General features: G+C 37.5%; 1 protein-coding gene across 1 annotated transcript in view; it reads right to left on the reverse strand.

Moving 5' to 3' along the window:
- Positions 1-1,861: 1,861 nt before the first annotated feature.
- Positions 1,862-26,761, reverse strand: part of LOC120413410 (mucin-2-like) — a 38,797-nt gene continuing 13,897 nt past the window's right edge. The window contains exons 2-3 of the mRNA XM_039574215.2: positions 2,910-4,063; positions 1,862-2,851 (exon numbers count right to left, since the gene is read on the reverse strand). Coding sequence (XP_039430149.1) covers positions 2,383-2,851; positions 2,910-4,063 — 1,623 coding nt within the window. The 3' untranslated portion in view covers positions 1,862-2,382. The remainder of the gene's footprint in view (positions 2,852-2,909; positions 4,064-26,761) is intronic.

Below are 26,761 nucleotides of genomic sequence, written 5' to 3' on the forward strand. Positions count from 1 at the left end.
CCAGGCAGACAAGTGCGAACGCACGTGATTAAAATCATAATTGCTTTTAGGTAGCCCCTTAGAGCCACCCTAATGAATATAGACAGCAAATTAATGGCATCAGGTGGGATTCGAACTCGCCCCTTTGATTGATAGTCTTAGGTAGCCACTCGGCCTTACAAAAATAATCCCACACATTCTGAACAGTTTACTGATCGGCCAATACTGTTAACTGGGGTGAATCGGGACTCATGGGGCGAATTGGGACAGCTGTTTTAACCATGTCAGAGCACAATATTTTGCATATTTTCAACAAAATACAAACGCTGAAACCAATAAACTCTTAGGTTAACTATGGTTTTGTATAAAGCTAGATTATTTGAATTTTCAGTTAAAATGAGGTATTTCGTGATTGTGGAAGGAACAAAAACATCCCACAATTATGGAATAGTCAATTTGGAAACAGCGTTTTTTTGCCCTTGCTAAAAAAAAGTTTTGGAATGCTGTATTTTGTTAAAAAGATCAACTTGTGTTGGAGTCACTTTTTTGTTTGATACCCTCTTTACACAGAGCTCAAACTTCACTGGCGGTACCGTAAAACGGGGTGACTTTGATAGCCAGGGTGACTTTGATAGGTTTGCGATTTTTCCGCAAAATGAAGAGTACAATTAAAATACGTACGGAATTGTTTAGAATCATACTGACCGCGGTAGAGAAGTGTTCAAAGTACCTCAAGAAGAAGTTTTCATAAAATTTTGAGAAGTTTAAATAGTTAGTTAACTATAACTTAAAAAATGTTGATGAAAGTCATTATTTTAAACTTGTCAAAGTGTTATGATTTTCTCAATGGACATGATATTGAATCGGAAAACGGAATGCATTTTCGGATTTTTTGGACAATTTGCCACTAGGAGAAGGTTAAATAAGTTTGTAAATAAAAAATAATGTGTGTATTTGAAACACAATTTAAAAAAATCAAATTTATAGGCAATTTCAGTTGAACAAATTTCATGTAAAATGTGAAAACTTGTGATTTGTGCATTTCATTCAGTATAAAATGCAATATAAATATATAATTTTATAAACAAAACTAGTTTTAACAAATTTCAGGTAAAATTCCGACTGTTTAAATTTAAATTTTGAATTTTGTTTTTTTTTTTTAAAAAAAGCTTATAAACTTAGTTAACTGAATATAAACATTGATTTTTTTTTTCTTAAAAACTATATCAGCTACTTTAGTGATGGTACATTTAACGTACAAATAAAGTTTGAACATCTTAAATATGATTTTAACAAGAAAAACTATGACTATCAAAGTCACCCCGGAATTTTAACTAAGAATTTTTAACGTAACTATTTTTCTAAACACTATTGAAAAAACTTTTTTTCCAAAATAGTGCATGGACTTTGTGTGGCCTACCCCAGTACATGTTTTAAAAATAAAAATCTTGAGAATAACCTTACCTGTTGGAAAATATTCCAAAATCAAATAGAAATCCTATCAAAGTCACCCGGTTTACGGTACCAGGGGAAGGCCTGGGGGGGGGGGGCTGCACCCCCCTTTCGACAAAAATTTGTTCTAAATTTGCCCGCGGTACTATTCACTAAAACCATTGCTGTGCCCCCCCCCCCTTCTGTCAGAGTCTGGTCACGCTACTATCAACATTTACTACCAAACGCTTGGTTTGATAGGAAGTTTAAGTCCCTTGTAAAAAGTGACAGTTTGGCACTCGTCCAGGATGCTTTCTCGTATGTACTTTCATTGTGCCTTTTGACTCCTAGAGAATTTTGTTCTCGGATGGGTTCTGCTTTAGTTTGGGTATTTAAGACCGATACAAACCATACCATGCAAGGAACAGGTCGAATCAAATATGTAAACAACTTTTATAATGTACAACAAAACTACAATTTATTCAATGCAATTTTACAAATACTGTTACTACTGGGTACACGTGGCAGTGGTTTCCTTTCGCGGATAGAAATTCACAACTCAACTTTTTAAAACAGCTCGCAACATTCACTGTCTCACAGCGCACACGCGCAGCACGCTCGCCAGAAAACTTCAGCAACCCTTAAATATTTACACTAAGACGCACATGTTTCGAGTTTTTATCTTTCGTTTTAAAATACTATTGCTAACACAGCATTGAACTTTGTATCAACCATGTGGGACGACGACGACGTTTTGAGTATTATTATTCTAGTGAACAACCGAAGAAAGAACGGAGGAGGTGGGTGAAGTTGGCTCGGGAGGTTGATATAGGTTTTTTTTGGTAATTTTGACGACTTGATCAAAAGGGTTAAAATGGCGGCAAACTTCGCCCGGATCGGTGAAGAGCATCGTTACTCGTCTCTTCAGATGAGTATTTCCTGTTCATACGTGGGGACTATAGGGACTCGTTATTACAGCAGAAGATTGATTCGGTTGTCGTCTTCTGGGGGTAGAATATCTCGTTGAAGTTGTGGCGATCGTTTGTAGCTGGCGGCAGTTTGTTGCACCGGAAGGTACGCGTTGGTCGGCGTACACTGGATGACCGTTTCGGTGAGGATTTGGGTAACGGTTTCGGTGCGGGTGCGCGTTACGGGTGCGTCCGCATCCGGCAGGTACGTGTTGGCCGGTTTGCACACAGTTTGAGTCAACGTCGGAGTGGACGTCACGGTGGGCACGACCGTTACGGTGGTCTTATCGCGGACCGTTACGGTTTGCACGGGAGCTTTGATGGTGGTGGTGCTGGTGGCTTGTGGCGTTACGGTGCGGGTTATGGTGTTGGTGGTGGCGGCCGTTGTGGTCAGGACACTTGATGGCGTCAGGGTGCGCGTGATGGTGCTCGTGGGGACCGACGTTTGAACGACAAACGAAGGGGTGATGGTCCTGAAATGGGGAGAGTGTTAGCCAGCGTTACGAAACGTTGAATTCGTGAATAACTTACCTAGTAACGGTTCGCGTGTCAGCCGTTTCTTGCACCACGAAGGTTGGGGTGATCGTTCGGGTTTGGGTGTTGGTCGAGTCCAGGGTGATCAGTCGGGTTGAGGTGGGGGTCACCGTCCTGTCTATCGTTACCGAGTCCAGGTAGGTGAGTCGAGTGGACGTTGGCGTAACGGTGCGGTTTACGGTTACTGAAGCATCGTAGAAAACGTTAGTGGAGGTGGGCGTTACAGTTCGGTTTACGGTAGCTGCCTGCTCGTAGAAGATGTTGGTGCTGGTCGGGGTTACGGTTCGGTTGACTGTGACTGACGGCAGATAGAACAAGCTGGTTGAGGTTGGTGTTACGGTTCGGTTGACGGTCACCGATGGTAGGTACTGGATGTTGGTTGAAGTGGGTGTTACTGTTCGCGTTACAGTAACGGAGTCAAGGTAGACAAGATCGGTGTAGGTGGGAGTTATGGTCCTGGTAATGGAAACGGACGCGAGGTAGCTCAGATATGTCGAGGTTGGGGTGATGGTTCGGGTGATCGAGGTACTGCTAGCGGTGAAGATGCTTGTAACAGTCGGGGTGATCGTGCGAGTATTCGTAACGAAAGGAGTTTGACTGATTACAACGGTCGTGGTAGGAGTGATCGTGCGGACAGTGGTACTCGGAGGTCCTCGAGAGGTGATCGTGGTTGTAGTTGGTGGAAGCGTTGTGGTTTTGGTCACAGCATTCGGGCGAACCGTGGTGGTGACTTCCTCCACCGGAGGCAGGTACGTGTTGGTTGTCCCACAGAATCGCGTAACGCTGGTTGACGTCTCGGTGACAGTCGTCGGTATGGTCTGCGTTACGGTTTGCGTCTGGATCTTGGTTTCGGTTTCGGTCTGCACCCGCGTTGCAGTGCTCGTAATGTATTCAGTTTTTACTTCCCAAGGGCAGGCTGGTTTATCGTAGGTGTATCCGCAGACATCCGGGCCACCTTCACATTGGTTCGAAGCTTCCGGGAAGGGCACGATCGGTTTTTCCTTGGAATATCCAGCAAACACATTCTCCGATTCACTCGCTTCGACTACGTTTTGGAACTGCTGCGCATCCGGGTCTAGTCCGAGTTCCAGCAACGGAATGTCAGCTCGACAGACTGCCAGCAGCGTCGTGGCTATCAGTAGCAGAAGATTCTGAAGAGAAAAGAAGAAAACCAGGAATTAGTCATTTTGCATCTGAAGAATTTGAAGAATTGCATCAACGCCATTAGATCCTCTCAACGATGTGGATGTTGTCACATGATTTGAATTGTAAATGCAGCACACATGATTCGTGTTAGACCATAATTCCCACCAAATTTATTCTGAATACACATAGAATATCTCAGACATCTGTCGCGAAAGTTTCGTCTCAAACTGGTTTTTCGAGGCAAAGTTTAAGGTTTCATTCGAAAACCAGCTCTGCTGGGGCAAAATCTGATCCGGTTGTGGTTTTCGCGCATATCTTCCCCCGGCTCAACTCGAGACGCGTCTTCATTATATGATAATAAGATGATAAATATTTGTGTAGCTGGCTAGAAGCTGTAGAAATCCGCGACCTTCTGTAAGTTTTTACAGCGCTGCGTTCGTCATTTACACTAATAAACATCGCCATGACTTATACTACTGTCCAAAATCTTAGTCAATGTTAAGGTGTGAAGCGGGGTCCAACTTTGTCACGTCATAATTTGATTGTGACGCCATCACTGAGAAGTTGAATGAATTTAACCACCAGAGATGGGTGAATAACACATTTAAATCAGTTCGTTTCGTAACGGTTGATACGTTTCTGGGTGGAAAACTGGACGCAGCCACGCTTGGTTTTAGTCGTCTTTGCTGAAATTAGCATTCTCAACCGGGCTAGAACTGTACCGCGCTGGGTGGAATACTAATGGGCATTTATGGTGCAGGTCGTGTGACCTGTTTTCGCTACGGTCGTGGAACTTTGATCTTTGCGCGAATTGGACTGGTGAGGAAGACAGGAGAGTGGGGATTTATTTGCTTATGTGAAAGTATTTCACGGTTTTAGTGTGGTACGTTTTATGACAAGATAAGTGTCACACATCAATAAAAATCCTAGAATGATATTTTGAAGAAGAGCATATAACTCAATGAAACATGCAACCTCATTTTAGGACTGTTGTGAATACCCAGTAGGATGTAACAAAAATGACTTTTTGGCGGGCATTCAAGGGTTTGTTCCGGTGGGCATACTAAGCCCAAATCCAAAATATAAGCTTGATTGGACGTAACAGGAGCTGGCGCTCCGCCCTTCAATTTTAAATGGGATTTAACCCGTAAAAACAGATTTTTTCAAAAATGACACTTTTTGAGGCATTTTGGCCACTGAAGCGTTTATTTTCAACATCATTGGCGTGTAGGCCAGATCCTTGCGCATCTTTTGGTATATATAACATTGAAATTTGGAGCACCCTGGAGCTCGGTACAGACCTTCAAAGTTTGGCATTTTTTCGAAAAATCGGTCCCGGCAAAAAAGATATGCGTCGCGCCTCGCGACGCCCTAGACGCCATTTGATTTTGCAGGGACCGATTTTTCGAAAAAATGCCAAACTTTGAAGGTCTGTACTAAGCTCCAGGGTGCTCCAAATTTCAATGTTATATATACCAAAAGATGCGCAAGGATCTGGCCTACACGCCAATGATGTTGAAAATAAACGCTTCAGTGGCCAAAATGCCTCAAAAAGTGACATTTTTGAAAAAATCTGTTTTTACGGGTTAAATCCCATTTAAAATTGAAGGGCAGAGCGCCAGCTCCTGTTACGTCCAATCAAGCTCATATTTTGGATTTGGGCTTAGTGTGCCCACCGGAACAAACCCTTGAATGCCCGCCAAAAAGTCATTTTTGTTACACTCTAATACCCAGTTCATTAAGATCTTCGTCTTCTTAAATCTTTTTTCAGAACTTTGGCAAAATTTTAGAGGATTTGATGGCTCGCGTAATAGTGTAATATTGCTTTAAATAGTAAATTAACACAAATTTATGGTTGTAAAGGCATCTATCATGCTTTATCATAGCCATCGAACATGGTAATTACTTGCGCAACGATCTTCGAACCTTGAACGGTGGCTTCCATCGTCATCGCGTGGCAGTTTATCCTCCCATGAATGAGTCTGTTTTACCCCTAACTATTAGTCGCGCTACTAAGTGATCTGCTGCTGCTACTGCTACACAACTAATATTTATGGTAATAAAAGAAACGCAGCCAAGGTCACGTGGCACATCCTCCCTCTCCAGCTGACCACCTATTTGCCATCCAAGATCCCCCCCGCCCGTGTGCAGGCAAGATTAGCACTTTGATCGGACGACGACGACGTGGCAGGTGCGAAACTGATGAAATCCCACTCCAACCAATCGTAGCCGGATAAGTCACCCTCGCGCCCTAAGTTTGTAAGAGTCTAGAAACGAGCACCATTCCCTGCGTAATCAAGGCGTTTATTCATGGGGGTAGTTAATAAAACAAGCAATCTTTACCCTTAATTATTCTGCTGACCAGCCTCTAATGGGCATGCTTCCCGACAGCGTGTTCAGCGAAGCGATGATCAATTGCCTACCCCCTGCTGACTATCGGTAATAGAATGTGAAGACTCCTTCTTCATCATCTCCTCCGGGTTGCTTGCAATAAACGAAATTTACATACTTAAAACGCACATTATACGACTCGGCTATCAACGCGCAAAATCGCAAAGTATTCTCATGCAGAACGCAACTACCCCGCGTAAAATGGATGCTCATCTCCGCTGACCATTACATCATTCCTAGACTCAAGCGCGAAATTTGCGTTTAGAACTCTTTTTTGTCGGAAACTTCCTGCGATTGACCGCCACCTTGGCGTCAACTTGCTTGCAACGGTTTAGTGTGGGAGTTTCTTAATTAGTTTGAATTTGCATAGTAGCCTCTCATCGAAATATCCTGGAAATGATGTATCAAGACTCTTGATTCTAGGGGTTATCTCAGATCTGACGCTTGAAGTTTGCTACAACTTTGTTCGTTGATTCACCTCCTGAAGAAGCGCAGCACTGTCACAAATTCTATATTAATCATTGATCGTTATTACTTATTGGAAGATCTTTCAGAAAACTATCCAACGACCACCTTTCAGGGTTGCTTGGAAAGTCGCTTTCGTTCAAATTGAGGACATCTGGCATTGAAAAATATTCTAAACTTTGGACAGGATTGCCAATTGTTTTAAAGTTATTTATTAGGCCGTCCCAAAAAAATGAAAAGTTGTCAAATCTTTGGTACTCACCCCTAGAATGATAGATTAGGATGTCAGGAACAATGTTTTCATACAACAAAAATTCCCAAAAATGGTTTACAACTCGCGCGCGGAGCTTGAATGAAAAAAGTGCCTTTTTCGAGTATTTTTCAGAAATGCGCGTAACAATCATACTAAAGTTATTCAAATTTGGTCGCCTTGGGCTTCAAGTTATAGTTAAATGTCCCCTGAAAAAATTCTTGTACAAACATGGCCCATAAAAGCTTGTGTTTGAGCGTAGCAGGGCGTTTTAGGGAGAAAAATTTGTATTTTTAGCTAAAAAATTTCAAAAATCACTCCCCAAAACGAGCCAAAAAATTTTGCAGCCATAACTAATGCATTCAGCTTATAGGAAATTTTACGGAGATCATTTTGCTTTTTTGACATTCAATTTAAGTCCACGCAAAGCCAAGATATTTACATTTTAGTGAACAAAAAGTGATGAATTTTCAAAATTCTTGATATATAAGCGTTTTCAACACATGGACTACTATGATTACAAACGAGAAGGCATATATTTTGGATATTTTTATTTTGCTCGCTCAAGAACGATATTTGTTAATAACATTTCATGAAAAAACATGATATTTTCTCACAATATGACGTAACCTAAAACGCCCTGCTATGCTCAAACACAAGCTTTTATGGACCATGTCTGTACAGGAATTTGTTCAGGGGACATTTAACTATAACTTGAAGCCCAACGCGACCAAATTTGAATAACTTTAGTATGATTGTTACGCGCATTTCTGAAAAATACTCGAAAAAGGCACTTTTTTCATTCAAGCTCCGCGCGCGAGTTGTAAACCATTTTTGGGATTTTTTTGTTGTATGAAAACATTGTTCCTGACATCCTAATCTATCATTCTAGGGGTGAGCACCAAAGATTTGACAACTTTTCATTTTTTTGGGACGGCCTATTGTTTATGCAACAAGTTTCAAAAAGAAGAATTTTTCAGTTTTAACATTCAACGAGGCTCAGCCGAGTTGGATAAATACGACGAGTGCTGAAAAAATCTTACTAGTTCCATACAACATATTTTGCAATTCTGAAAATAATCATTGAAAGCGTCCTGTCACGTCCGTCAGTAGTCTTGTCGTACATTACAACTAGAATCAGATCTGCCAATGAATTAGTACACTTCGACCAAATAAACACTGACGCTGTATGAATCTGACTCTAGAATAAATGCACAGTTGTGTGTTATTCATAAGTCCAAAATGTTCAATTATTCATATAAGTCCAAATATTCATTTGCGGATAACTACCTAGCTTGAATTGAATACAAGATTTAAAGTAACCTATCCGAAAGCTACTCTTATCTCAAATCCCCGACATTTTAATTAATAGCCAAAAAAAATCTAAAACGTTTCTTTTAAAACCTGTCTGGCTTCTTAAAAAAAAAAAACAAAAAAATGAACAACAGTTCATATTTTACAAGTCGTGAATTGAAATAGAGGCGACCATTTGATCGTCAGAATTCCAGTAGATCCTCGATTCGCAACAATGGTCGATACAATCATAATCCGACAAACGTTAGTTCAACAGATCAACGAACTTAGTCCGATATCATTTCACTATTGATTGATCGAGACTCTACGGAAATTTTGACAAATCACAATGGTTTTTATGCTACTTGAATGAAAATCACCGATTCTGATAGAATTACTAAATTCACTGATACTAATTTTGTCCCTAAATAACTAATGGCAAAGTATTAAAAGTTGATATTTATAGTTAAAATCCTAAATTCTACAAAAACAAAATTTTTTTAAACCCGCATCCTAATCTGACACCCACATTAAGATAGGGAAAAATAACATATGTAGCGGTTCATTGTACAAATGTGATATTTCCACTATCGGAGAACCTCCTTGTCTCGATGACAGCTTACCGGCCATCGATTAAGCCCTGAGACTGCGCCAAAGTGGGTTCTCGCAGCATGAAGTGGTGTCCATGTGTAAAAATGGAAGCTTCAGCAATATACTGAACACTTCGATTTTAATTCCACATCGAAGCAAATCATACTCTTTGCCAAACAAGCATCAAACCTATGACACTCATTATGACAAAGCTCAGGGAATAATCATTGAAAGAGTTTTTCTAAAGGAAAAAAAAAGGATTGGCGTCCAAGAGTATGGCCGACACAGGTGTCTGTGTTTACTGAAATATTTTTGGCCCAACAATCGCCGAGTGACGTCGATTTTTCGCCAAGAACTTAAAGAGGTATGAGTGAACCCGACAGAGCTATACACTGGACGCTGCTTCCGGCGCTCTTTTGCCTCTCTGCGTGCTAAAATACCGTAAAACGGGGTAACATTGTTAGGATTCAATTTATTAATTTAAAAAAAAATCTGAAGATTTATATTTTCAAAATTAAAAAAAAATTGATAACAATTTAAGCAATAACTTCGTTGAAAATTTTTATTTTAAAAAGCAGGGTGACTTTGATTAATCACTGTGTTTCTAACAAATATCAGTCTAAACTTTAGCAAATTGAATTGATAACGTCAAATTGACCGTAAGTAAGGTTCTTTATAATGTTGCATTCGAAAATTGTACAGTTTAATGTTTGTTTAGCTAAGTTTATTAACTCTTCAAAAAAGGTCTGAGGTTTAAAATGCTTTAGAAAAGATTTTTTTTTTGTAAAATTAACAATTTTCGTTGTCATCAAAACCATTTTTTCAATAAAAAATAATTATATAAAACCTGTTCCACTGAAAATGCCTCTATATCTGAAAATATGTTTTTAATTCTGTTTCAATAAACAATTTGTACCAACCTAACGAAGTTTTAAAACTTTTCAAAATTTGTTAAAAAAAAAAAACTCTAGTTGCAAACTCCATACAAATCGGGGTTACAATCGAGCAAAAAGTCCATGAAGAACAAGTTCGGAATTAATTTAAAATAATGTTGATTAAAAAAAGAAATTTATATCAATCACAAGCATTGTAAAATTGTTAATTATTATATACTGGTGGTTTTTGTTATGTTTGTGCTTGTTCGGTATAAGAAACGTGCCAGCACCCAAGAAAATAAGTTTTTCAACCTTAAATTTGGATGACATTGGGTGTTTGAAATTTCTCTCAGAACATTTCATTACCCTTTTGATCTCGATACAATAGTTGTCCGATGGAAATAGCTGCTTTTCTACTCTATGAAACATTTAAAAACAATGTTGAGGAGTTTAAACTTGCAGCACTAAAACAGTGCTGAAAAGTTCTATGAATTTATGGTATTCCTGAACCCCTTAAGATTTGTTTTAAGTATTCAAAAGCAGAATTTGGTATCATACTATTTGAGGTATTGTTTTGATATGGAAATACTGCTAAATTTGTTGTTGATCGGATACCAAATTCAGGTATTACAGTAATTTACCAATTTCTTCTAAAACTATGGGGAAATTTTGACCAATTTGACAAGTTCATTAATTTTGCGCTAAAATTATGTCCCAAAGCGATTACTTTCATTGAAAACCGAAAATTTCAAAGTTGATTTATTGAATTATTGATATACCCCCTGATGAAATTCGTAAAATCGTTAAAAGTCGGGATACCAAGCGTTGATAATCACTTTAAGAATGATTGAAAAAGTAAAAAAAAAATAGTTTGATGTTTTGTGGATTGTCGATATACAGTACCACAAAAACTTTTTTTTCGTCAAAAATATTTTTTGTCTAAAGTTACATTTTTTGAAAACTAATGATTGTAAAACAACTGTACTGATAAATAATGCATTGTTTGTCCCTCCTCCCCCTCGATTTTGGCCAGAGGGAAAAGACATAATTTTACAAACAAAATTCAACGGCCTAAGTTAAAAAACATATTTTTCAGCAAGTGGTTTCGTTAAAAGTTTCTAAACAGGCGAACAAATCTTTGAAGAATAATGTGAAGAATAAATTCTAATCCTTCCCAGCACAAGCAAAATTATTGCAAACCTGCCCAAAATCTTGCGACCCCAGACGGTGGCGGCGGCAGGGAAGATTTATTTTAGCTAAAAACCATTCCTTCTTGCCTCGACCGGTCTAATTTGCATTCGGAATGAGTATGGGCTCCCCTGAAAAAAGTGCCTATCTGCCGCCACCAAAAACAACATCTGCCGATTCTCACAGTCGGCTTTTGGCCCAGCTGGATTTCGGTTGTTTGTGAAATTTTCCTTTGTCAAAAGTCCATCAGAACTGGTGGATTCAGTTGAGGAGTTTTGACAAAGTTTTGTAGAATCATTTGAATATCTGATTGCGCAAAGGTCAACCCTACTGTGCCTATAGAGATCTTATCAAAACTATTCCGCGTGGTTTAATCCATCTTAAAAAAAAACTGGAAAATATTGACTAATCATCAATTCAGTGTGACAACCCCCAAAAACAGAGAGTTTTGTGTGCTTTGCGTAATGTGTACCTGATAAAGAACAGAATCAGTGTATAATTATCACATCACCCGTACCGCGGACATACCAATGTCAGCAAACAGATGATTTAAATGCTAAATCCATTAGCGACGAACCCTCGCGTACAGATCTCGTTGTCGCATCACGCATGACGAACCTCTGAAGCTCACCAGAGAGTCTCCAAAGTCCGCTACTTTGAGCTACAGAGGTTGTGCTTTGAAGAGGGGGGAAACAACCTCACCGCAAGTTCACTGTCAATAACGATATCGATGACGAAGATGCGACTACGCACGTTGTCGGTCGTCCCCCCCCCCGGTGAGAGGCCATCCTAACTGGTTTCTTCGGGGAGTTTCCTCTCCGTTTGGGGTCGGCTAGCCGGCAACTTGCATCGGACGAAAAAAAAAAAAACCAAGCAGCTTTTTTTGTGCCTAACACTGAATTATAAAATATGCAAATTACAGCTAGGCGGTGTTGATTCAATCTGAGGGGTAAGTCACACTCATCTCTGGCGGGTCGGTTTTCTTGCTTTTGAATTCGCAACAACGTTGATGACAATAAATTATTGCCGGCGAGGATAACAGACAGACGGCGGCAGGAAGTTTTTTTAGAAATATTTCAGTTTCGTTTTGTTGAAGCTAAAAATTATGGTCAGGTGATATAGAGTTTTTTAGGAACAATGTTTAACTCGTCTATAAATTGTTAAATTAACAGTACATTTAAATATTTGATACTAGGGTGTATCGGCATAAAAAAAATGTTTTCAGATTCAGATTCCTGTACCAGGGGACGCCTGTAGGGACTGTTATGCCAAATATTAGCTCATTTGGTTGAAAACTGGCTGCCCCAACGCGTTGTTGCGGTTTGAGTTAACATGTAAATTATTTTGAGATTTTCTTGTTTTTTCTTCAATCGTTTCAGGTCTTGAAAATTCATGAAAACACCCGTAATAAAGGAAGGTTTGCAGTGAATGAATTTATTCAACCTGGCTTGACGTGTGATGCCAGAATTTCAGTATTTGACTTTATTTGATTGAATCTGAGAAACCCCATTTTCCCATTTCGTCTGTTGTGTGCTATCTTGTGACAACGACCATTTTGGTCGAAAATTAGTTAATGATGACGTTTTGTTATACTTAACAAACACTACAAGATGCTTTAATCCGATTTTGGAAATTCACTTCCGTTTCCCGGATATCGCAAAACACACTTGTGACATAGACCATTTTATCATCAAAATGATCGTGCACACTTGTGACACGTCATACATGTTGTTGGAAAATGTGGAAAATTTTTGTTATTTGTGTTGATACATATTTTTTAAGAGCAATTCCATCTTTTGTTTTTGAAAATATACTGATTAAGTCGATTAAACCATTGATTTGAGCTTATTTTAGTTTGTATGGGAATTCTGTGCACACTTGTGACACGTAGTACAATTTTACTTTCAAAACACACGTGCTTTTCAGATTTTTGTTTACATAATTTACTGTATCTTTTAACTGGTGTAACCAAAATAGTTGAAACTTGGAGCGTTTGTTTAGCGTTGTTTAGCGATAGTATACGAACCTATTGCTTCAAAATGTTTGACTTCATCATTCATAGTATTGAAATTATTTACCATCAAACTTTAAAAATCAATTTTCTCGAAAAGTACTAAATGGTCGTTGTCACAAGATAGCACACAACTGACGATTTGTTATCTTTCAGAAGCTGTATCTAATGATACGTTCGTTTGATGGCTAGTCCCACACTGAGTGCCGCACTCAGAGCTGTCAAAGTGTTTCTTTGAAGAAACTCGCGCTAGTTCCGCACGAGTTTCGCCGCCATCTTGAACTGAAACTCTAGTGCCGCACTCGATATTTTTTCAGTTTCATGCGAGTTCCACGCGCACTGACAAATGACGTTAGATTAAACCAAAACTGGCACCGACGAGTGCGGCACTTCAAACGAACGTACCATAAGCTTTCAACAGTCCAATTAACATGCATTTTGAAGCAAATTTATCAGACTTTTACCAAACAGATGTTTTAGGGTTGATGTTATATTGTCTCTACCGTTACCAGGGGTGACATTGGATTTGGGGGTAAGATTGGGTCATACAAAAATGCTGAAATTTGTATAACCCATTCTCATCCCCCAGCCCAATGTCTTCCCTGATGACGGTTCTGAAAAAAGTTGTAAAATTACATTTTCATCGAAAAAAAATACCTAAAAGTAAATAAAACTCGACAACGGTGCCCTTTTTGCAGAAGTTAACAGAAAAATCTTGATTGCAACTTCGATTTATATCGAAAAATGTAGAGACATTATTGTTTCGACCTCATTTTTTCCAGAAAAACTATCACATTAGCGATTACGATAATTTCAAAACAAATTTTCATCATCTTGTGCAATTGCTCAGAAGATACTTCTTTTGCCTTCCTCACTGAGGTAAGGCTATAATCCTGCTCGAAAAATGAACTTTTGAAAAACAGCTCGTAGACCTATATTCATGTATACCTATCGACTCAGAATCGAAAACTGAACAAATGTCTGTGTGTGTGTGTGTATGTGTGTGCGTATTCACTTTGGTGCTCAAAATTCTTGCCAAGTTTTCTCGGCACTGGCTGATCCGATTTGAGTCAAACATGTTGCATTCGATTTATTTTGGTGCCTCATACTGCACTATTGAATTGTTTGAAGATACGATAAGTAGTTCAAAAGTTACGTATAAAAAAGTGTCAGAGTTGCGAATCAGGTGCTGGAATTTTGATGCCGGATCTCACTTATCTATATGAAAACAATGTCCGGATCTATCATCCGACCCATCGTTGGTTAGGTAATCGAAAGACCTTTCCAACGAATCTAAAACATTGAAGATCTGGCAACCCTGTCTCGAGTTGTGACCACTTAAGTGATATTTATGTACTTTTTTGAAGCCGGATCTCACTTAAATGTATGTAAACTATGTCCGGATCCATCATCCAACTCATCGTTGGTTAGGTAATCAAAAGACCTTTCCAATGAGTCCAAAACATTGAAGATCTGGCAACCCAGTCTCGAGATATGACCACTTAAGTGATATTTATGTACTTTTTCGAAGCCGGATCTCACTTAAATGTATGTAAACTATGTCCGGATCTATCATCCGACCCATCGTTAGTTAGGTAATCAAAAGACTTTTCCAATGAGTCCAAAACATTGAAGATCTGGCAACCCTGTCCCAAGTTATGACCACTTAAGTGATATTTATGTACTTTTTTGAAGCCGGATCTTACTTAAATGTATGTAAACTATGTCCGGATCCATCATCCAACTCATCGTTGGTTAGGTAATCAAAAGACCTTTCCAATGAGTCCAAAACATTGAAGATCTGGCAACCCTGTCTCGAGATATGACCACTTAAGTGATATTTATGTACTTTTTTGAAGCCGGATCTCACTTAAATGTATGTAAACTATGTCCGGATCCATCATCCGACCCATCGTTAGTTAGGTAATCAAAAGACCTTTCCAATGAGTCCGAAAAATTGAAGATCTGGCAACCCTGTCTCAAGTTATGACCACTTAAGTGATATTTATGTACTTTTTCGAAGCCGGATCTCACTTAAATGTATGTAAACTATGTCCGGATCTATCATCCGACCCATCGTTAGTTAGGTAATCAAAAGACTTTTCCAATGAGTCCAAAACATTGAAGATCTGGCAACCCTGTCCCAAGTTATGACCACTTAAGTGATATTTATGTACTTTTTTGAAGCCGGATCTCACTTAAATGTATGTAAACTATGTCCGGATCCATCATCCGACTCATCGTTGGTTAGGTAATCAAAAGACCTTTCCAATGAGTCCAAAACATTGAAGATCTGGCAACCCTGTCTCGAGATATGACCACTTAAGTGATATTTATGTACTTTTTTGAAGCCGGATCTCACTTAAATGTATGTAAACTATGTCCGGATCCATCATCCGACCCATCGTTAGTTAGGTAATCAAAAGACCTTTCCAATGAGTCCAAAACATTGAAGATCTGGCAACCCTGTCTCAAGTTATGACCACTTAAGTGATATTTATGTACTTTTTTGAAGCCGGATCTCACTTAAATGTATGTAAACTATGTCCGGATCTATCATCCGACCCATCGTTAGTTAGGTAATCAAAAGACTTTTCCAATGAGTCCAAAACATTGAAGATCTGGCAACCCTGTCCCAAGTTATGACCACTTAAGTGATATTTATGTACTTTTTTGAAGCCGGATCTCACTTAAATGTATGTAAACTATGTCCGGATCCATCATCCGACTCATCGTTGGTTAGGTAATCAAAAGACCTTTCCAATGAGTCCAAAACATTGAAGATCTGGCAACCCTGTCTCGAGATATGACCACTTAAGTGATATTTATGTACTTTTTTGAAGCCGGATCTCACTTAAATGTATGTAAACTATGTCCGGATCCATCATCCGACCCATCGTTAGTTAGGTAATCAAAAGACCTTTCCAATGAGTCCAAAACATTGAAGATCTGGCAACCCTGTCTCAAGTTATGACCACTTAAGTGATATTTATGTACTTTTTTGAAGCCGGATCTCACTTAAATGTATGTAAACTATGTCCGGATCCATCATCCGACCGAGCGTTTGTTAGGTTTGAAGATCTGGCAACGCTCACTCTCAAGTTATGACCGTTTAAGCGACATTTGTGTTTTTTTATTGAGAAATAGATGGAATTTGTGTCCAATCATATCACCAAATGTTGGTAAAAAGTGAGGAAGGCGCCAACCACATAGGTGGATTAAGTTAGATTTTTTCAAATTTTTGCCTTCCTCACTGAGGTAAGGCTATAATCCTGCTCTAAAAATGAAATTTTTATTTAAAGCTCGAAAACCTACCTTCATGTATACATATCGACTGTGTGTGTATGCGTGTGGGTATGTGTGTGGGTATGTGACCAATAATCTCACTCAGTTTTCTCGGCACTGGCTGAACCGATTTTGACCAAACCAGTCGCAATCGACTTGGTTTAGGATCCCTTACGGTGCTATTGAATTGTTTGATGTTTCGATAATTAGTTCAAAAGTTATGTATAAAAATGTGTTTTCGCATATTTTTGGAAGTTGAATAAATGACACGAGCTCGCACCAAATATCATCATGTTATATATCGTTGGTTAGGACGAAAGACCTTTTTAAATGTATGTAAACGATGTAAGTAAATCTTTCCCAGTTCCTGAGGGGAACACCCTTGAAGAGTATCGGGGCCGGCATTTACAAAGCGGATTCAGTGGCAGTTTCATTCTCAACTTAATGTTAACATGTTAAGAGCACATTCAGTTGGGAACCCGCGCCGAAAAAACGGCTAAGTCCTCCTTGCGCGAAACAAGTGGGAGAAGTGGAGCGAAAACATCAACAAAGAAAAAAAATAATTTTAGATCTGCCACTGCACACTAGTAAAACCATTTTTGAGTTAGATTCAAAGCTCCGTATTCGGCTGTTTTTATTTAATTTCTAAGTATAATGATGTCATTTATGAACCCTCAGAACCGTTTTGGGCCAATGTGACCACATTGGGACCGGTTCCAGGTACGGCGGTGGATTCCGGATTACGGTCAATTTCGAAAATATTACAGAGTTATTTTTTACCAGGCAAAATAGGTGTCAACGTACATGGTTTTCCAAATCAAGCTCTCTCATGATCTACAGAACCATTTTTTGACCGAAATGGCCAATTTGGGACCGGTTCCAGGTACCGCGGTGGATGTTGGAGCACGGTCAATTTCGTAAAAAAATCAAGAATTATTTTTGATCATGCTATATGCGTATCAAAGTGCATGATTTTCCAAATAAAGCTCACTCATGATCCACAAAACTATTTTTTAGGCCCAATTGGCCACGTTGGAACCGGTTCCAGGTACTTCGGTAAATTCCGGAGCAATTTCGTAAAACCAAAGAATTATGTTTGATCAAACAATACGGGTATCGTAGTACATGATTTTCCAAATCGAGCTCATTCATGATCCCCGAAACATTTTTTTTTTTTGCCAATTGGCCACATTGGAACAAGTTCCAGATACCGCAATGGATCCCGGAATACGGTCAATTTCGAAAATATTACAATTATTTTTATTACAGTTATTTTTGACCAGGCAATATAGGAGTGAAAGTACATAATTTTCCAAATCAAGTTCATTCTTGATCCTCAGAACCATTTTTGGATCAATCTTGCCGCTTTGGAACTGGCTTCAGGTACCTCGAAATTCCAAAGTATGTTAAATTTTGTAAAAAAATACAAAAATATTTTTAAAACCAAACAAAATATGTATCACAGTTTATTGATACAAATAAAGCTCAGTAACATTTTTGGACCGGTTTAGATCACTTTAGAGTTTCCAAAGTTAACCGTGAAAAAATATATAATTGATTGATGAATAATATAAAATTAAGTTAAAAAAATCTCCCTGTTATACTTACAATAGATTTTCTAGTTTATTTCATGTTAAATTCCGTAAAATTTGGTGTTTTGGAATTGGTCCCTGTGAAAATTGCAATTTTTGAACTAGAAAAATTAAATTTTTGAGCATGATTTTGAAAATCTTAAACTTTGACACCCATATTGCCATACTAGAAATTGCTCGTATGTGGCCACCCTCTGACTGGTTCCTTCGGCTTTTGGAACCTACCAAACATACTTTGATCATTTCTAAATTTATTTTAAATGAAAAAAGTTTATTGAATTTTTTAAATGGTTGGAAAAAATAAAGTCAAAAAGCATGAAAATGAAACGTACAGTTACAGTTATGATAATGTTAAAAATATTCAAAATATTTAAAAAGTGATAAAAGCGTTTTTTTATATAAACGTCATTTTCTGATTGGTATTCAAATTTTTTTACAGTAAGAAATGCACAGTTTATAATTTATTCTGCTTATTTTAGAAAATTCAACATAATCTCGATACTAGATTCAAACACACAAACAAACTCCATTATTAATTTTTTTTTCCTTAACAATATCTAGTTTTTGATCTTTTTTCTTCTTTTTTTACTGTTTTGAAGATTTTTTAAAAGCGGAGGAAAAATTCAATTAAAATTTGTTATGTCATAATATCAAAACATTGAACAATTTTATAAAAACTTTTTGTGTAACTATACAGAGCTGATGCAAAATGCAATTTCGTAATTTTAACTTCTGAGCACTTCGCTGAGATTTCGGTCATTCGATTTTTTTTTTTATTTTTAATCCTTTTTTGGTGTCTTTGGTATGCCTAAAAAAACAATCTTGAGTGAGTTTGTCCAAATAATTTTCCATACAAATTTGGCAGCTGTCCCTACAAAAATGAAATATGAAAATTCAAAAATCTCAATCAAAAAGTCCTTCAAAAGATTGAAGGACTTTTTGATCGAGTTGGGTAAAAAAGTTGGTGATATTTTATTTAACTTTTTGTCACTAAAACTTGATTTGCTAAAAAAACCCTTTTTTCATTCATTTTATTTCATGTTATGTTTTAGGGGACAGCAAATGCCAACTTTTCAGAAATTTCCAGAATAGGCAAAAAAAAACTTCGACCGAGTTATGAATTTTTGAATCATTAGTGATTTTTTTTTTCAAAAAATCGAAATATTGGTCGCAAAAAAATTTCAACTTCATTTTTCGTTGTAAAATCGAATTTGCAATCAAGTTATAGCCAGTTTTAGGTGACTTTTTTGAAAATAGTCACAATTATTCATTTTTTTTAAATAAGTGCACACATAACAATTTTTTTTAAAGCTGAGAAAATTCTCTATATTTTGCTTTATTGAACTTTGTTGATAGGACCTTTAGTTGCTGAGTAAAAGTAAAGTAAGTAAATCTTTTTTGTCATTGGTTCACCCGTACAAGTCTCCATACAATTTTGGCAGCTTTCCATACAAAAATTATACGTAAATATTTGAAAACCTGAAGCTTTGAAGGAATTTTCTGAGCAATTTGGCAAAGTTGTTGATATTGATGAGGACTATTCTGGAAAACTGGTACGCGGAAAAAAACTTTTTGCCGATTTTTTAATTATCTTTTTCTCCCAAATTTCAATCTCCCAAAATCCGTATTATTTTATTTTCGAGAATTTTGGATATACTTTAGAGGCCAAAAAACCGCAACTTTTGAGCCATAGAGAAGTTTGCCAAACATTTTGCCGTCCAATAATGATTTTTTGAAAAACTAGTGATATTTAGAAAAAATCGAAATTGCATACATAATTTTTTTACCTATTGGCTCAAAATTTGCCATGTCAAAAATCTCGAAAATCAAAAATGCTGATTTTGGGAAATTGAGTTTTTGTAAAAGAAAAGTTAATGAAAAAAAAATCGGCAAAAAGTTTTTTTCTGTGTACTAATTTTTCTGAATAGTCTTTATCATTTTGTATGGACAACTGCTAAAATTGTATGGAGACTTGTATGGGTAAACCAATGACACAAAATAGCTTCTTTGGTCATAGGGAATGCCCCCACAAAGTTTGAGCCAAATAAAAAAATATCGGCCAAATTCGTAGAGATTTGCTCAGAGGGCAAAAAAAATTGGTTGAAAAATATTTTTTTGGGAAAAAATGTAATACTGGTTGAGTATACTATTGAGAAAACATTGTTTACGTTTAATATTGCATTTATATTCGAATTGGACACTTTGGGGTGTTTGCAAATTTATTTTTTTGCATGCAACTTGAGGAAAAAAATATTTTCCATGAATTCATTGTTTTTCTTTACAATTTTTTAGTACTAGCATAACTGTCATAATGTGAAAAGTTTTTTAGATAAATTAAAGCATAATCTTTTAATTCTTTACGCAATACGTATCTAATAAACTTTTCACATCATGGCAGTTATGCTACTTCTGAAAAATTATAAAGAAAAACAATGAATTCATGACTAAGTACTGAGCTACTTACATTTTTCTTGAATTTATAAAACCATTTCCAAGTGTTTTGACATGCCGATTGACATATTTGAACATTTGGAAAAGTATGTAGCTCAGCAAAATTTTCATGTATAACGAAATTTGCGAAATATACCTGATAAGCTTCATCAAAATTTCTTGAGTTTTTTTTTTTTTTTTTTTTAGAGGAATGAAGAATTGTTTTCTCAAAGGTTATTTTTATTTTTTCATTTCATTAAAAATATTTTAGATATGAGTTTTAGAGCAACAGTCAGTCAATGCGTTTATTTATGTTACTTGTAATTTGAGATTGTTACTTGTAATTTTAAATCTTATTGTTTTTTTTTGTTCAAAATCCAGACCTAGACTTCATATTTTTGAGTATTTTTAGCAAGCTTATCAAAATAAAAAGAAGCAAAGCTGGAAAATTATATGTAAATGCATTCGATTTTTAGCAAAGCTGGAAAATTATATGTAAATGCATCCGATTTTTAGTTCTTGCTGACTTCATGTAGAGTGCACCTTTAGCGACAACAAACAGATTTTATTGAAAATTGTATTTTTTAATTATTCATTCATTCATTATCATTATCAGAACCATTATGTTTTGAGCAGTTTCAGAAAGGAAATTTTAAAGACTTTTGAATTAATTTATTTCATGTAATACGAGTCGTGCGACATTCAGCCGAAAACAAATGTTTAAAAAAAGCCATATCCGAAGGCAGTGCACTATTTTATTAAAAACCAATAAGTCCAAATGAAAGCAGAGACAATTTAACATGATAATTTAACAAAGCATAATCTTTTAATTCTTTCGCAATACGTATCTAAAAAACTTTTCACATTATGACAGTTATGCTACATATTTGAACATTTGGAAAAAATCCTCGACTGGGACCGGAATTCCGGATTCACCGAAACAGGCCAAAGTGGCCAAATGACCAGCTACTGAGTTTCTGACATTTTCATTGAATTTATAAAACTATTTCCAAGCGTTTTGACATGCCTAGGGCGTAAAATTTTCCCGGGTTTTGAATTTCCCGGGAAACGGGAAAAATATTTTAGAAATCCCGGGAATTTTTTTAAACAGTCATAAAATCTATGTTTTCATTATATTTGTTATGTTTTCAAGCTAAAATTCATAGAATTAGCTCAATAATATTAATTGGTGATAATCTACAATTCAGTCTAAACAAGGACGACAGTTTTGAAATAGCTTAAAAGAAATTATAAATGGATTTTGTTTGTTCTTTGTCATGCTTTGAATTTAAAATGAACTACAATTTTTAATTCCAGTGTTATTCAAATTTAATAAGTCTTTTATAAATATATTTCTTTTATTTTTTTTTATATGACATGACTAGTCTTGATCTAAAAAAGTTAGAAAAAATTATGTGTAAAATTAAAAATATGTTTTGAATTTCTTGTTTTATATGAAACATATTTTACGAATTGTGATTGATGAAAAATAATTTGAAATGTTTGAAATGTTAATCCGGAATTCCGGATTCACCGGAACTGGCCAAAGTGGCCAGATGACCAGCTACTGAGTTTTTGACATTTTCATTGAATTTATAAAACCATTTCCAAGCTTTTTGACACACCGCATGACATATTTGAACATTTGGAAAAAATCTTCGACTTGGACCGGAATTCCAGATTTACCGGAATTGGCCAAAGTGGCCAGATGACCAGCTACTAAGTTTCTGACATTTTCATTGAATTTATAAAACCATTTCCAAGCTTTTTGACATACCGCATGACATATTTGAACATTTGGAAAAAATCCTCGGCTGGGACCGGAATTCCGAATTCACCGGAATTGGCCAAAGTGGCCAGATGACCAGATACTGAGTTTCTGACATTTTCATTGAATTTATTAAACCATTTCCAAGCTTTTTGACAAACCACATGCCATATTTGAACATTTGGAAAAAATCTTCGACTTGGACCGGAATTCCGGATTCACCGGAATTGGCCAAAGTGGCGAGATGACCAGCTGCTGAGTTTCTGACATTTTCATTGAATTTATTAAACCATTTCCAAGCGTTTTGACATACCGCATGACATATTTGAACATTTGGAAAAAATCCTCGGCTGGGACCGAAATTCCGGATTCACCGGAACTGGCCAAAAGGGCCAGATGACCAGCTGCTGAGTTTCTGACATTTTCATTGAATTTATAAAACCATTTCCAAGCTTTTTGACATACCGCATGCCATATTTGAACATTTGGAAAAAATCTTCGACTTGGACCGGAATTCCGGATTCACCGGAATTGGCCAAAGTGGCGAGATGACCAGCTGCTGAGTTTCTGACATTTTCATTGAATTTATAAAACCATTTCCAAGCGTTTTGACATGCCGCTTGACATAAATGAACATTTGGAAAAAATCCTCGGCTGGGACCGGAATTCCGAATTCACCGGAACTGGCCAAAATGGCCAGATGACCAGATACTGACTTTCTGACATTTTCATTGAATTTATAAAACCATTTCCAAGCTTTTTGACATACCGCATGCCATATTTGAACATTTGGAAAAAATCCTCGGCGGGGACCGGAATTCCGAATTCACCGGAACTGGCCAAAGTGGCCAGATGACCAGATACTGAGTTTCTGACATTTTCATTGAATTTATAAAACCATTTCCAAGCTTTTTGACATACCGCATGACATATTTGAACATTTGGAAAAAATCTTCGACTTGGACCGGAATTCCGGATTCACCGGAATTGGCCAAAGTGGCCAGATGACCAGCTGCTGAGTTTCTGACATTATCATTGAATTTATTAAACCATTTCCAAGCGTTTTGACATGCCGCTTGACATAAATGAACATTTGGAAAAAATCCTCGGCTGGGACCGAAATTCCGGATTCACCGGAACTGGCCAAAATGGCCAGATGACCAGCTACTGAGTTTCTGACATTTTTATTGAATTTATAAAACCATTTCCAAGCGTTTTGACATGCCGCTTGACATATATGAACATTTGGAAAAAAATCCTCGGCTGGGACCGGAATTCCGAATTCACCGGAACTGGCCAAAGTGGCCAGATGACCAGATACTGAGTTTCTGTCATTTTCATTGAATTTATAAAACCATTTCCAAGCTTTTTGACATACCGCATGACATAAATGAACATTTGGAAAAAATCTTCGACTTGGACCGGAATTCCGGATTCACCGGAACTGGCCAAAGTGGCCAGATGACCAGCTGCTGAGTTTCTGACATTTTCATTGAATTTATAAAACCATTTCCAAGCGTTTTGACATGCCGCTTGACATAAATGAACATTTGGAAAAAATCCTCGGCTGGGACCGGAATTCCGAATTCACCGGAACTGGCCAAAGTGGCCAGATGACCAGATACTGAGTTTCTGACATTTTCATTGAATTTATAAAACCATTTCCAAGCTTTTTGACATACCGCATGCCATATTTGAACATTTGGAAAAAATCTTCGACTTGGACCGGAATTCCGGATTCACCGGAATTGGCCAAAGTGGCCAGATGACCAGCTGCTGAGTTTCTGACATTTTCATTGAATTTATTAAACCATTTCCAAGCGTTTTGACATACCGCATGACATATTTGAACATTTGGAAAAAATCCTCGGCTGGGACCGAAATTCCGGATTCACCGGAACTGGCCAAAAGGGCCAGATGACCAGCTGCTGAGTTTTTGACATTTTCATTGAATTTATAAAACCATTTCCAAGCTTTTTGACATACCGCATGCCATATTTGAACATTTGGAAAAAATCTTCGACTTGGACCGGAATTCCGGATTCACCGGAATTGGCCAAAGTGGCGAGATGACCAGCTGCTGAGTTTCTGACATTTTCATTGAATTTATAAAACCATTTCCAAGCGTTTTGACATGCCGCTTGACATAAATGAACATTTGGAAAAAATCCTCGGCTGGGACCGGAATTCCGAATTCACCGGAACTGGCCAAAATGGCCAGATGACCAGATACTGAGTTTCTGACATTTTCATTGAATTTATAAAACCATTTCCAAGCTTTTTGACATACCGCATGCCATATTTGAACATTTGGAAAAAAATCCTCGGCTGGGACCGGAATTCCGAATTCACCGGAACTGGCCAAAGTGGCCAGATGACCAGATACTGAGTTTCTGACATTTTCATTGAATTTATAAAACCATTTCCAAGCGTTTTGACATACCGCATGACATATTTGAACATTTGGAAAAAAATCTTCGACTTGGACCGGAATTCCGGATTCACCGGAATTGGCCAAAGTGGCCAGATGACCAGCTGCTGAGTTTCTGACATAATCATTGAATTTATTAAACCATTTCCAAGCGTTTTGACATGCCGCTTGACATAAATGAACATTTGGAAAAAATCCTCGGCTGGGACCGAAATTCCGGATTCACCGGAACTGGCCAAAATGGCCAGATGACCAGCTACCGAGTTTCTGACATTTTTATTGAATTTATAAAACCATTTCCAAGCGTTTTAACATGCCGCTTGACATATATGAACATTTGGAAAAAAATCCTCGGCTGGGACCGGAATTCCGAATTCACCGGAACTGGCCAAAGTGGCCAGATGACCAGATACTGAGTTTCTGACATTTTCATTGAATTTATAAAACCATTTCCAAGCTTTTTGACATACCACATGACATAAATGAACATTTGGAAAAAATCTTCGACTTGGACCGGAATTCCGGATTCACCGAAACTGGCCAAAGTGGCCAGATGACCAGCTGCTGAGTTTCTGACATTTTCATTGAATTTATAAAACCATTTCCAAGCTTTTTGACATGCCGCTTGACATATTTGACGATTGCACCCATGTACAAACATTGGGTCATCCGATGGCCACTTGGAACCGGTCCCAGGGTCCCCGGAGGCCTTGGCCATAAGTAATTGCATAAGTAATATAAGGCATGTTTTATAAGAAAATGATAAAGTTAGGCGTTGTTTCATGTCAAAAAATACTTACAATTATACATTAGTCTATATTGGCATTAAAATAGTCCTATGTCGATAAACCATTATTTATTTCTCTCAATTAGATGAACCCATATCGATAAAACATACCCGTGGTCGAAATAGTCACTAGGTCTATAAAACCTAATGTCATTTTTCATCTTTATAAAACTCTTTATCAATATTGCTTGCTCATCTGCGAAAAAAAACATTGCTGGCTCATCTGCTTTATGGCATCACGACCGATTCAAAAATTGTCCTCATATCGAAATACCCGAACCACATTGATCACCAAAATCAATCCGGATAACAGACTATTTAGTGAAAACACCGTCCGCTTGTTTGCCGCCTGCAAATTCACCTAATTCTCACACGTTATCAAGGCAATTCTGATTGAACGGAGTTTTACCAATTCTTGCACTTTCTCCTTCCTTTCGTGCATGCGATGGCCAGCAGAGATGCTTGGTGCTGCGTCGCGGCACGTGGAAACCAACCAAATTTTCAAAACTTTCAGCTTGTCTGAGGTCCAACTTTCAAAATTTACAAGAAAAGTATCAATGTTATTACATCATCGTTTTCCTCAGAATGTCAGCTACAAGCTAAATGTAATCTTACTAGGCTTTTATCGAAAAATAACGAAGATATGACGAGCGAAAGCAAAAAACATAGATTTTCAGTTTTTCGGATATTTTCACGGAAATTGGTCCAGTTTTCACAAAAAGTCACCAAATCACTCCAAATTTCACCACAACGTAGATTGGAATGTGCACAACAGCGTGAATGTATTTATTTTGCCAAAATTTTTGTTCCTGATTTTTTGGCGACGCAAACGCAAAAAAAAGAAATTTTCCCCATGGGGCTCCAAATGGGTGTGTCGTTAATGTTAATGTTAACATTCCATAGGTCGCCTCCCTAAGGTGTCGTGATAAGGTCCAGTTTGTGACGACCTTCCCTTTACTACGCAATCGATTCCAGAAGGGAAAAGATCACCAGTTGTGTTGGTCCGAGCCGGGATTTGAACCCCGATCTACCGCTTACGAGGCGGAAGCGTTATCACTGGGCTACGTGGCTCGGTCTGTAAACGATGTCCGGATCCATAATCCAACTCATCGTTGGTTAGGTCTCGAGTTTTGACCCCTAAAGTGATATATATATTATATTATATGTACTTTGTTATTCCGGATCCAAACAAAAAAAAAAAAATTGTGTCCAAACCCACCTTATTACCCATTTTTGGTGAAGAGTGAGGAAGGCATCAACCACAAAGGTGGATTAAGTTAGTTTTTTTGCAATTCGATTTAATTGGTTATTTTTTCGGCGGAGAGTACTCTTTCTGAACTGTTCTT

This window comes from Culex pipiens, chromosome 3, assembly GCF_016801865.2.
Source record: "Culex pipiens pallens isolate TS chromosome 3, TS_CPP_V2, whole genome shotgun sequence".
Taxonomy (NCBI): Eukaryota; Metazoa; Arthropoda; class Insecta; order Diptera; family Culicidae; genus Culex; species Culex pipiens.